The sequence below is a fragment of the Syngnathus typhle genome, linkage group LG16, assembly GCF_033458585.1.
Source record: "Syngnathus typhle isolate RoL2023-S1 ecotype Sweden linkage group LG16, RoL_Styp_1.0, whole genome shotgun sequence".
In the NCBI taxonomy this organism is placed as follows: Eukaryota; Metazoa; Chordata; class Actinopteri; order Syngnathiformes; family Syngnathidae; genus Syngnathus; species Syngnathus typhle.
In genome coordinates this window covers 11,649,706-11,662,367 of record NC_083753.1, presented here as the reverse complement: position 1 = coordinate 11,662,367, position 12,662 = coordinate 11,649,706, and the positions used below count along the sequence as shown (strand labels likewise).

General features: G+C 43.9%; 2 protein-coding genes across 3 annotated transcripts; both read right to left on the bottom strand.

Moving 5' to 3' along the window:
• Positions 1–66: 66 nt before the first annotated feature.
• On the bottom strand, positions 67–6,467 carry plk4 (polo-like kinase 4 (Drosophila)). The gene is made up of 15 exons (XM_061300870.1): positions 6,264–6,467; positions 4,920–5,015; positions 4,592–4,687; positions 4,135–4,249; positions 3,012–4,002; positions 2,850–2,941; positions 2,150–2,490; positions 1,971–2,075; positions 1,642–1,744; positions 1,415–1,564; positions 1,061–1,286; positions 877–979; positions 658–795; positions 471–577; positions 67–385 (listed from the first exon to the last, which is right to left on the bottom strand). The coding sequence occupies exons 1-15, from the start codon at positions 6,294–6,296 to the stop codon at positions 274–276; spliced, it is 2,808 nt and encodes a 935-aa protein (XP_061156854.1). The 5' UTR covers positions 6,297–6,467; the 3' UTR covers positions 67–273.
• A 210-nt stretch (positions 6,468–6,677) lies between these two features.
• On the bottom strand, positions 6,678–12,524 carry hspa4l (heat shock protein 4 like). 2 transcript variants are annotated; one of them, XM_061302103.1, is made up of 20 exons: positions 12,283–12,524; positions 12,157–12,207; positions 11,426–11,483; positions 11,191–11,331; positions 11,009–11,131; positions 10,833–10,932; positions 10,589–10,722; positions 10,271–10,515; positions 10,130–10,206; positions 9,910–10,061; positions 9,724–9,830; positions 9,206–9,339; positions 8,900–9,096; positions 8,731–8,805; positions 8,515–8,667; positions 8,281–8,406; positions 8,089–8,196; positions 7,889–8,008; positions 7,558–7,719; positions 6,678–7,481 (listed from the first exon to the last, which is right to left on the bottom strand). In XM_061302103.1, exons 4-20 carry the CDS (start codon positions 11,329–11,331, stop codon positions 7,305–7,307), a joined length of 2,331 nt encoding a protein of 776 aa, XP_061158087.1. In that variant the 5' UTR covers positions 11,426–11,483; positions 12,157–12,207; positions 12,283–12,524; the 3' UTR covers positions 6,678–7,304. The 2 variants fall into 2 exon arrangements, with proteins under 2 accessions (XP_061158087.1, XP_061158086.1); XM_061302102.1 differs by having other exon boundaries at positions 12,157–12,524.
• Positions 12,525–12,662: the final 138 nt, after the last annotated feature.

The following is a 12,662-nucleotide window of genomic DNA, read 5'->3' as shown; positions in this document are numbered from 1 at the left end:
TTTATAAGTCATGCTGTTAATAGTGTGTGAATGTTAATCCAATTTTCCACCCATAAAGAGCAGCAATTGAAAACCAAGCCTACAGACATTTATTGGCCCCTTGCTTGACGAATGCCACAATTCCACATAATGCACGGCTACAACACAAAACGATCACTTCATAAAAATTAAATATTTTCCATATTCCTCTGTACATGTAAAAAATAAAACGGAATAAAGCTTTCTAACATACAGAAACACGTAGATATTTACAAGAGGGTGAAGAAGTTAATGCTAATGTGTTTGTTGATGATGAAATCCCGCGTTGGCCAAGTGGGTGAGGATGGCGGAGAGGCATTGCACCTTCTCCTTGATGTGCTCAGGAAGCTTGACGTTCTCCTTGTACCTGCGATCAGCAGATGCCCTTCTTTAGTTTTACATAGTCTAAGTCAAACTATTCACCCATCGTGTTGGTTAAGTAGTGAAATAACCTGGTGACGCGTCCATCCGGAGAGGTGTACTTGATGCTGGAATCACCGTCCTGGACCAAAAGCTGAGAGCCGTCGTTGAACTGCACCCACACTTCGCCGCTCGTCAGCTGAGAAGACCGCACGGAGCATTTGGGTAAACATCTCCGGACGTGTAGTTTATTTTAACAAGTCGGGGGTCCCCAATTACCTGCGAAGCCCAGCCCACATTAGGCACAAAAATGGACTTGACCACTTTGGCCGTGTACTGAAGGCTGCCCTGACACACTGGAGAGATTTTTTTACTCAGACTGGCTGAGGTGAAGTCGGAGCCATCGTAGGAAATCATCTAAAAAAAAAAAAAAAACAGTTTTTCCTTTAAAGAGTTTTTTCTTTGAGTGGTTCTCTCGACATATTGCTGGAGACTTACCGAAGGAGTGATTTTTGGAGGTTGGGGAGGTGAAACGTGAGCAGGAGGAGCATGCTGGGAAGGAAGTGATGTTGTCAGCGGAGATTCAGGGATGACGGGCCTCCTAAAAAAGATCAAGATTTAAAAAAAAAAAAAAGATGCATTATATTACAACTCATTATATTGTCTTCATTTGAGTATTTACCTTCCAATGATGATGGGGAAGAAGGGACCTTTCTGAGTGAGTCTCTCCTCCCCCGCGATGGCAGCTTCCAGAGACAGACATAAGTGGTGGCCTTCATCCGCCAACTTGGCATACACCCGGCTCTCGGCGCTCAGGCCGCTCAGGTCCACCTCGCTCTTCACCGTGTACGACTTGCCACTCGTCTCCACCACGTGCAGCAGCCCCGACGTCTTATGGCTCTTTGCCCCTGCAAAAATGTGTCAGGGACTCACAGTCAAATGACATCAACTCACTTTGGGTTTTTCCAGCAAAAAAAGATGTTGCAAATAAATCGGAGAGGACGTTAAATGCCTTCGAGCATAGTCAGTGCCTCACCGTCATAGAAGCAGACCTCCAGGTCAGCGTTGGGGGAGTTCTCCATCAACATGACCTTTGCGTGCTTGGTGTAGAGGGTCACTTTGGGGGTCTTGGATTTGACCAGCTGCACAAACTTGGAGGCGTACTGATATTTTTTCCAGTATTTTTCTAACACAAACATGACGAAGGGATTGCGATGAAATAACAGTGTGTTTTGGGTTTTTGCCCTTACAGTACATTCTCACCTGGAAGATCCTCATATTTGTAAATGAAGACTTCTTTTGGGGGAGCAGGCGGGGAGTCCAGGACAGGAAAGCCTTTACCACCAATGGGTTGGTATATTGTCACCTACCAGAAAGAACATAAGGTTGATTACCAAACCTTAGTGTGACACCAGAAGATATTTCTTGGGATTGCAGCAATTCCACTTGCTGTAATTTCTCAAGTATTGCAAGCTTGACTGCTGTATCACTTTCTACCACTAGAGGGTGCTAATCGACTGTGAAATACTCATTTGGAGTTTGATTCCTGTTCCATAATGGCTAAGAATGTGATTGTGATATGAAGAGCTCACCTTTGACCCATCTGAGGAAATCCGAATGACTTCCTTGACCCTCTCCTGTCCATTTAGGCACTTTAAGAGCTCCATGCAGACCTCGCCCGTGTCCAGGATGCTCACCTGTGAAGAGAACGCGCTTCCTGTCAGTGAGTCAAGTTAAGTACAAAGGTATCACGACGTCTGACGGCACTTACAACAGTAGTTTTGGTTTTCTGTCTGATGGGCTTGAGCCTGGAGGTACAAAGAGGGGGGACGAGGTCGTTCAGAGTCTTCTTCTCGTCACCGTTGGTTTTGACCGAGAGCAACTGCGAGGAGGAGGAGGTGGAGGACGAGCAGTGAGGAGGCTGGAGGTGGGTTCCGGGTATATTCTCTCTCTGGTACACGTCCACGTTCGAGGGGTGGGGGCGCTGCGGGCCGCGATGGGGGTCGGCGGACCGGTTCACGGGCTTTTCCGTCCGCGAGCCGTGTCCTCTGTCGCTGTGCAAACTGACGCCGCTGTTGTGAGTGCTTCTGTCAATGGGCCTTCGACCAGATCCTGAGAATGGAAAGAGAACATTTGGCAAGATCTGCTTGAGCCGCAGCTTTAAATCCTGTTTGGAGTATTTAAAGCTACTGTTTTTATATGCTGTTGTCTATGCTGCAGAATACAAAGGTTAAGCACAGCCAAGATTGGATCTAGTAAAGGGCGATGAGGAAAAACATTAGCAGGTTTAGCTGAAGTCTATAGAGAATCAGAGCCAAGCGGAAGGTAAAGAAAAATTATATTTTACGACATAAAAGTAGCAAAGTATTAATAGTCAGATCCATCCAAAAAAGAATCCAGCCATCTATCAATATAGCAAATCTATCCATCCCTCCAGTTGGTACACTGTTTTGAAAGAAAGAAAAGATTACCATCGTTATTGAGCCAGTTCGTAACTCCCTCCATGTCCTGATACTGAAGCCTTGGTGGATGTGCCGTCTGTGCGGAGAACAAGTACGCTGGGCTAGAAACCAAAAGAGTCAAATTAATAAACAGAGTGCTTATGGCCAATGAGACTTTTGATGAATGCTTACTTTGCAAACTCCTTGACAGGAGGTGAAGGGGTCTGCTCATGTTCCGGGAATGGAGTGGAGGACAAGGGGAAAAGCGGTCTTCCAATAGCTGTCAGTGATTCTTCCGAGTGAGACCGGCCCTGCTCGGCCTGATCGGGCCCTTGGTGCGGTCTGGAGGAGCCGTAGCGATCTGTGGAGTGGGCTCGACGTAGGTAGTGAGGGTGGAGGTGCTCACTCCCTCCTCCATGAGGCAGCCTGCCCCTGCCATCGTTGGGGAACCTGTCCAGTGACTGCTGCTGCGGCTGCTGCTGCCGCTGATCCCTGTCCTCAAAGCAGATCCGACCAGGCTGGAACGGAAGACCTTGTACGGCCGGCAAGCGGTTGGGCAGCGCTGAGCTGACGACGTGCCTCGTCCTCCTCTGGAGACGGCTGCCGCTGCTGCCCGACGTGGAGGAGGTGCAGCCGGTGGAGATGGTGGCGATACCGCTGTCCATGGAGTCATCGTCACCTGGGGACAGATTTTGTCTTCTGGTTCTGCCCAACGGTTTCTGGGTCATAAAAGGGTGGTCCAGCACCGTGGACAGGCTGGGTCGGTAGTCGGGATTCCTTTGCAGAAGCTGATGGATCAGATCCTGGGCCTGCGGTGAAATGTGGCCAGGCATTTTGTAATCCCCGAGTACCACCTTGGAGAGCGTGTGCTTGATCGTGTCCGTGTCAAACGGGGGGCGGCCCACGAGGAAGGCGTAGAACATGCAGCCCAGGGACCAGACGTCGGATTCCAGGCCGTGAGCGCTCCGTGTGGCCACCTCGGGGGAGATGTAGTTGGGCGTCCCGCACATGGTGAAGTGCTTCTCGTTGGGGAGTTTGAGCTGGGTGGCCAGGCCGAAGTCTGCGATCTTAATGTTCATGTTGTCGCTGAGCAGCAGGTTGGACAAGGTCAGATCCCGATGCAAGATGCCGTGGGTGTGCAAGTAGAGCATCCCTTTCACTATTTGATGCATGAAGTGTCTCGCTGTGGATGGGCAGCCATAAACAAAAAAAATCAGATGATTGTTCTTGAACCACGTGACAGCGTATTCTTCTGTTCATTGCACCCTCGTATATTACAAATAGGAATGTTTGGTTTCAACGGAAAACTTCTGACCTTCCTCCTCAGAAAATGACACCTTGCGTTCTTTCAGGTAGCGGCCCATCTCCCCATTATGGCACATCTCCAAAACCAGGTACACATAGTTGCTGTCTTCAAAATAATTGTAAAGCTGTAAAACAAACAGGAGGTGCAGTTGAGCTTTGAATAAGTCAACGCAAAATAGATATTCCAGTAAATGAAAACGAGGAGATTAAAATGCACAGATGCTTTTATAACTTCTACTACAAACATGCTGTCATTGATGAAAGCTAAAACATAATGGTTTTCTTTTTCATGATGCAATACTGAGTATTTCCACAAGTCAAAACAAAAACAACAATGAGGAAGTCTTTGAAATAAAATGAACTGTTGAAAAGAAGACAATACTGCCGAGGTATTTCCCAATCCAGGAGGCCGTCTTTGTTGCGTAACCATGGCAACACTAACAAAACACAAAAGTGTGTGTGTTTACCTCAAGTACGGAAGGGTGCTTTAACCGGCAGTGAATCTCGACCTCGTTTGTCACACGCTGGACCATCCCGGCTTTTTGCATGACTTTTTTGTCAATCTGCAAACGGAGACAGAAGCCAAAAATGACGTACCTAACAGAAATATGCAAATTCTGAACAGTCAATCTGTTGCGTGTAAACTGAAACACCGACATACGGTGGTGAGCCATAACGCCCCGATTGTACCTCAACAGCCTTTGTTGACAGCTGTGTGGGCGTAGGTTCTTGTCGGTGAGACTTTTCTTTCTAGCTAACGCTAATAACGTGTCATTAACCAGGTCTCGTTCTTACCATTTTGATGGCAACCTCCAGACCCGTCTTGAGCGATTTTGCCCGGTAAACACAGGCAAATGAGCCTTTGCCCAGGAGGGTGAGGACTTCAAAGTCCTGAAAAGTAAACAACAATGCATAGTATTATTTAAAGCACAGAAAAGGCATCAGGACACAAACATACAATTTATAAAGACGTCTGACGAATTAACAACAAGCACTTCAAATGTCAAATCTGGAATTCAACCCTGAACTTCACAAATGTGAAATTAATACACCAGAACAAATTAGAAACACATTGGAAAACCAATAGATGTCTAGCAACTACTGATCTTACTAGAAATGGCATTTGATCCAAATTAGACCAAAAGCCTGATACCTGAATTTTGAACTCGGGGGTAAAACACAATCTCTCCTCTTCATCTTCACTGTTGTGGAAGTCATTGAGTACCCTGGGGTACATGCTGCCTCCGCTGCGTCACATGCAGGATGCGACGCGTTGAGAAGAACGCGAGACTTGCCCAAACACTTGAAGGCCGACACAAACGCTTAACGGCCGTACAAGCCAAGAACATCTGACGCCGTCAGATGGCCAACCACAACCTGCAATTATCCCGGCGCGCTTCCCGCGAATCACTTGGAGCCGTCTCTAAGCAGCGGCGAGTGGGCGTCAACACGCACACCACGCTTTAACAATCATGATAATATTGATAACAATAATATATCATTTTGACCTAAATGGTATTATATTCAATCCAACTAATTATAAGGCGTAAGAACAATAGTCAACATGTTTTTTTTCCATTGGCAGTACACCCTCAAAAAAAATATTTTGTATATACAAATAGAAGCATAGAAGTTTGCCATTTTGTTCGACCTATCAAATCATAAAAGTACTGCAAAATTTGGGATGTATTAGGCATAAAAAATGATGTAGTTAGTATTTAACAACAAATAAATATACAATATTTCAAGATTCAAGAGTTTTTTTTATTCGCCATATTTATATTAATGACTAATTGTGTATAAATAATAATAATAATAAAGTACATATCAATACGGTAATAAGAAAAAGTAAAAATTGACGAAGAGTGATGAGAACTAACAAAATCAAACAAATGCATGCGGATTTGGACGAGAAAAGGCAGACAGGCAGGGGTGTGCAAACTCCAAACAAACAAGCAGAATTTGTCTACAAAGTAAATTCACAAACAAGCAGAAAGTAAATTCAGTAGCCGTAATATCAGTGTAAGCACATATATAATCATAAAAACTCAGTAAGCAACAACACAGCATTTCCGCGAGCAGGCTATTGTATGAACTGCCCTTGCTAGCTAGCCATAGTAACCTAACCTAAACACTCACCTCAATTCGACCGCCGATCGAAACGCTCATCATGCGTGTTTTTGTCGTTACAAATGCATGTAAAATTGTGTTGAAGTAATCATTTCATCGATGTCCGTCCAAGCAATTCTCAAAGGGCAAACGCGTCGTGTTGTTGTAATCCCCTCCAAAACGGTGACATCTCCATTTTTGAAAATGTGCGCTCTTTCTCTTGGGCGTCCACGTCCGCTGACGTCATAAAAAAAGGGGGGGGAAAAAGAAAAGGAAGCAACCCTTGACTCCGCCTCTTAAGCAACTCATGGGAAACAAGACGGGGAAAAATACTTGTAATAAATGTCAAACACATTTTTTTTTTTATAACATATCAATAATTCACTTGGTAAACAATAGCTATTTAATCTCAACCGCAAAAAATACGATTGCACAATACATGACTCTTGTTTTTACTTAATGTTTATTTTTTTCAACTTAAATCCTAAATGCAAACTTACAAGAAAATCAACATGAAAAATCGGTGTGCATAAGAAGTTGATTTGCATCACCTCCTACAAAGTCTATAAATCAGCTCATGATACCATAGGGAATGTGTTCTTCTATACCTTAAATATGATGGCTTATATTAAATATTAAAATAGAATTTAACTCCCAAATGTGTTACATACAAATATATCTTGTAGAATCAACACTACTGCATACAAACTAACAAATTGGTGACAACTGTTGGCTACTGTAGTTCTTTGGGTCTCTCTCAGGGGTCACACTCTACAATAGAGGGCACAAAAGGCAAATGCTTCCTTTAAGCAAAAGGTCAAACATTTCAATCTATTGCATGGTTTGCTTAATAATCAAAAGCTTTTGAGAGCAGAAGCACACCAAAGTCACACATGAGGATGGACAGAAGAGTGCAAACTGAAATTATGGAGATGAACAAATCCACTAAATCCACCTGTGTGGATGGCGAGGATTGAAAAGTGGTCCCAGGTACTGTAACGATATCCCTACTGTCTACTTGGTCGCTGATGGTCGTCATAGTGATGGACGTGGAGATGTCAGAGAATTTTCTTAGTCCACTTCCATCTCCTTTGTCGTATGTTTTGTGTGTTGACTTCCCTTGGCGTCCCCCGCCCCATCTGGGCCTTGCTTGGCTGTCGGGTCGTTGTTTTGGTCGATCACCTCGTGCGTCTCCTCCACCGGGGGCTTGGACTTGTTGATCACTGTGGTGCACACATCTTGCACCTCCTGCATGGAGGTCACAAGTGTGTTAGAGTCAGAGCAGATATAGCGAGACTTATAATTGGGGGAAGAATTGACGTACCTGTATTTTGGCAATGACATCTGCTACTTTCACAACGGGATCTTGAGTGACGGCCAGCTTACTCTGCACATTGATCTGACTATTCATCCACACCATGCTTTCATTCAAGCACTTCTCAACGGTGTTGACATCTTCTGCAGCCAAATGGAGATAACGCTCATCCTGTGGACAATTTGGAATCTCATTAATCATCCTGGAATGCACGTTTTAAAGTTAAATGAAAAAAAGAAAAGAAAACGAATTTCACTTCAAATCAACTTCTCATGCACTCACTATCATTTAATATTCAAATGCAGTGAAAGGACATATTGAAAAAAATAGTAATAATCACCTTCTGTTTGTAAGCGTCCACAAACTTCATGTAAAATTGTAGTCTCTTGCCAAGCTCCTCAAAAGCCTTTGGCCGCTCCTCGTGCTCTCTATGCCGGTCTTGAATAGGTTGACCCAGACTCTACAGAGGACAAATGTGCATAATATATTCGAAGCACATGCTAATTTTAGTTACCCATCAATTACACAATGAAACCAAACCTTGAGTGCATCCAGCTTTTCCACATAAACGTCTTTGGATTGGTCCTCCCCTTCCTCATATAACCAGTTTGCAGTGTCCTCCAGAAGCAATGTCAACTTGTTGCTATCCTATTTGTTGAACACACATTTTAAGAATCAATTCTTTTGAATATCCAACACAATAAAATAAGAGAGAAAATAAACAGCACTTACTTCATGTGTGATGTACTTTTCATAGATGCCACAGATTTTGTTTCGGAGCTCATAAACATATTCCTCCACAGCGTTTTTAGCATCATTCGCTTCTTTTACCTGTTTGTCTTGCACGATCATCTGACGCTGTGAAATCCCACCCAAGAAAACAGAGTCATAATTTCACAATATTACATTATGATCGTAATCTTGCTGTACCCATCGGTCTTTAAAAAGACCAGATGGGAGACTCACCTCAAATTGGACAAAATTAGACAGCACTTGGCTGTCGAGTTGTCTGATATTTCTGGCCACAACGGGCAAGTCAGCACTCTTCACCTTCATTTTGGTTTTGCTCCCTGCTACTGCTGCTGGATCCTGCGTGTCCCCTGCACCACCGGCACCCCCCTGCATCACAAAAACATAATTAGCTTTTAGGAAGGAAAACAAAAGGTGGTCTATCCTGCTAACCTTATTAGCACAAGTGTTATCTTCATTCGGCTGGTCCCCTTGACTTTGGACTTCTTGGTCAACCTGCATTTTGGTCTGACAAATATAATTGACAATGAAATGAAAAATACAAACTGATTAATGATGTAAAAGTGTTTAAATCTGAAATGTGGCGATGAAATGCTACTACCTGCTCCTCGACTTTGCCTTCATTTTGCACATGCGGGTCTACGTCGATCAGCATGTCCTCCCCTTCTCCTTTCTGTTTCTCAATCAAGGAGGCACCAGCCACACTGAAGATTCCATGAACATTAAAGCGCACCTTGACCTTCACTTTGGAGCTTTCTCCATCCGGCTGGGGCACCACATTCTGGACTGAAAAGCATCCTGGCCATAAAGGGGAAAAACAGTTTCGGAATTAAATATAGATCGACTTAAAATTCAAACCTTCGGTGTTGATGATATTCATGGAGTGACAAAAATAATTCAACATTACCTATCCTATAATCTGGATATGGAAGCTCGTGAGGGCAGCTGTAAAAGGCTTCAAGTTCAAAAGGCTCCTTCTTATGGAAGGTGATGACTTTGGAAAAAGGGGCCGGATGATTCTTACTGAAAACCTCACACGCTCTAACACAAAAAAAAAAACAAAAGGGAAAGAAATTTAGATGTTGGAAACTTAAAGACTGTAATGGCAAATGTGAGAAATGTTGACAGCCATACAACCGGAAATCAAACTTGCTCTGACATATTAAAAAAAAAAAAAATCTGGCTACTCAATGAAGACTGAAGTTAATTATCAGTTATATATTTAACAATCATTAATATACGATACTTATATCACCACTAATAAAATAAAATAAAACCTTTCCCCGAACAGTTAATAAATGCTGGGTGGAGGCTGTAATATTTTACTGGTCCATCTCACTCGGCATCAAATTAGGCCATTCGTAGCCCCTAAGCTACATAAGATTGAGTCCCCTTGGAGGAGTGTAAAATGAGACGTGGCCTCACCCGAGTCCATCCTCTGTTGATGATTTCCAGCGAAGAGTAATGGCGAAGGGAACAGCATCAGTGATGGAGAACTCACGCACTTTAAACGCTGGAGACAAGATTGCACACTACAACAAAAGGACACAAAAAATCAAAACGTTGACACACAGTAAGATTTATTCCAGAAAATGGAAAGAAAACGGCCACCTGAAGAGCAGAACCTCTGGCGACAGCCTCATCAGCGTTGAGCGTGGTGCTGACATCTTTGCCAAAGAATTTGCCGATCCGGTCTTTGACGGACGGCATTCTCGTCGCGCCTCCGATTATCTCCACAGAGTAGATGTCGTCGCGGTTTAGGTCTGCCAAACAACATGTTGACTTAACATCACCTGACGTAACCTGAGCGGATTAAATCATAGGGACGTACTTGATTGTTCGAGAGCGTCCTTCAGCGGCAGCTCGACACGCATTAAATACTGTGCACACATTTCTTCAAAATGGCCCCTGTGGGTTAGAAATAAGGTTAAAAATTATATCACATGCAAAATAGCAACGTCGTCTTTTGGACCTGTTCATCCTGCTGGAAACATCGATATCATTCATGAAGCACTCGATGTTAAGGGGCAGGTCTGAGGAGTTGGCACTCATCAGCTTCTTGAGCTTCTCACACTCCTGATACAGACGCAGCACAGCCCTCGGGTTGTCTCGCACTTGCAGCTTGTATTTGACTTTGAACTCCTCGCAGAAGTAATTCACCAAGGCCTCGTCAAAATTACGCCCGCCCAGGTAGGGGTCGAACGCCGTGGCGAGGACCTGGTGGCCAAGCATTGGTGGAGCTCATTGAGCAAAAGCTTGAGAATTGAAATGGACGGCGACTCGGACTGACCTTGAGTCTGCCTTTGTTGAAGGATGTGATTGCGACCTGGTAAGATGAATGTCCCATGTCCACAAACACAACATTGCGAGGCTTCTCCTCTGGAGTGGGAAGGTCCTGTTTGTAGATCCCATAGGCTAACGCCACTGCCAAATCAAATAGAATAACATTTTAATGGAATTATGCTAATATTTGCATTCCAATTCTTATACTACAGGTTAAAAATTGCTTCTGCCTATCTTCTAATTCTACTGACCTGCAGTGGTGTCATTTATCAGCCGTAAACAATTGAGCCCGGCTATTTGCGTAGCATCCAACACGGACCGTCGCTCAGCATCTGTAAAGAAGCAGGGGACCTAAGGCGTAAAAACAAACATGGTTGGATTTGTGAAGCTCATGAGTAGAATCAGCAGGAACGTTTGAATCACTCACAGACACCACGCAGTCCACCACGGGTTTCTTCAGGGCGCCCTCTGATGTCTCCTTCAGTTTGCTGAGTAGCATCCCCGTGATCTGCTGCACTGTGAACACTTTGTCCTCATCCAAATAACGCACCTGCGAAACACACTTTGCTATTTATTGCTCTCATGAATTAAATTCTGTAAACATTTTACCTTAATTCCAGTGGTTCCATCAGCCAGTTTATCCAAACGGTAAGGTAGTTTGTTTTTTTCTGCTTGCACAAAGGGGTCGTCGAATGCTCTGCCATGGAATCTTTTGAAGCCATGGACTGTATTTTTGAAGTTTGTTATCATCTGTATAGGGGGAGCGGGGACAAAATTGTTTGCACATTTAAGTCATTTCAACTGAGTCACTTTGAATAGGAGGACAGTAGGTGAATGTCCTTACTTGACTCTTGGCTGCATTTCCAATGATGCGGTTTTTGGTGGCAAAAGACACACAGGCCCTTGATGGGGATGAGGAGAGACAAGTACATCAGCAGATGAAGTGAACTATGGAGAAATAATCAAGCTAAGATGTATGCGGCCGACGGAGAACAAATTTAATGACTGAGTGAGAGCAGAAAGTTAGCCACTTTTCAATTTTGGATAGTTCACACAACAGGGGGAAAGACAAACAAACAAAGGCAGGATTGTTCATCTTCAATGGCATGTTTGTGTTTTTGTGACAATATTTTTTTTGTATTTAAACACTAGAATACACCAAGTTTTATTTTTCGTTTCAATGCTAATTTCTAACCCTTCAAGGGGAAATTGTATTTTTGGTGAGAAAAAAAATATGATGTACAGAGGTCAAGTTGAACACAAGAGATGGCAAGTTGCTTTCAAGCCGCTTCCAGGCAAGTTTTAACTTACACACCGCTTCACTTCTACTGTGCGTGCTGACATTTTTATTCATTTCGACTTTACTTAACCTGTTTAGGTTGAAAGTAAAAGGCCTTCCTCCCATCCAGAGGCAGCAGCATCCCTGCCCTGTCTGCAGCCTGCATCAGCGCCGCTTGTTAAAACGTCACACAAGACGCACACATTGCGTAACAATCGCGCAACCGGGCGGCTTTTTTTTCCCGCGATGACGCCTATCTTTTATTCATTTATTTATTTCATTATTGTTATACTTACGGCGTGCATCTGTCACTGTATTCGTTGGCGATGGTCTCAATGCCACCGCTCCTGGCAACGGCAATGTAGCAGTTTAGGAAACCCACATCAATGCCGACCACTGACATGTTGGAAGATCTTATTTACCCTCCTAAGACACTTATCCTTGTGCACTTGTCACCTTGTCAGGAAAATAGTATCCCGCTATTCTATTCAAATAAAAATAAATATACGACTCCTTTGGAAATTAACACGTCCGTCAACTACAAGTGCACTGAGTAAATTACGCGCTGTTATGTAATTCGGGTTGTTTATAGCCAACTCATTCGGCGTAATCCTAAAGCAAACGAGGACCAGAGCGGTTTCTCCAACTCCGAGGCGACCGTAAACATCACTAACGGATCAAAGAAGCTCATGCGTGTAAGACCCGCCTTCACACGTCACTGATTGGTGTGTCATCTTCTCTGCCTTTACATGATTGGTGCGTGCAGCGGTCGATAACGGAACAATCGAGAACTCGCTGGAAA

Excerpts from the sequence above, each read along its gene's own strand:
- hspa4l (XM_061302102.1), bottom strand. The coding sequence starts at position 12,263 with ATGTCAGTGGTCGGCATTGATGTGGGTTTCCTAAACTGCTACATTGCC. Across the intron at positions 11,332-11,425 it reads GAAATGCAGCCAAGAGTCAA|ATGATAACAAACTTCAAAAA; the intron begins GTAAGGACATTC and ends CCCCCTATACAG. Across the intron at positions 9,097-9,205 it reads ATATCCAGATTATAGGATAG|GATGCTTTTCAGTCCAGAAT; the intron begins GTAATGTTGAAT and ends CTTTATGGCCAG.
- plk4 (XM_061300870.1), bottom strand. The coding sequence starts at position 6,296 with ATGATGAGCGTTTCGATCGGCGGTCGAATTGAG. Across the intron at positions 4,250-4,591 it reads AGCACCCTTCCGTACTTGAG|CTTTACAATTATTTTGAAGA; the intron begins GTAAACACACAC and ends TTTGTTTTACAG. Across the intron at positions 980-1,060 it reads TTCCCCATCATCATTGGAAG|GAGGCCCGTCATCCCTGAAT; the intron begins GTAAATACTCAA and ends GATCTTTTTTAG.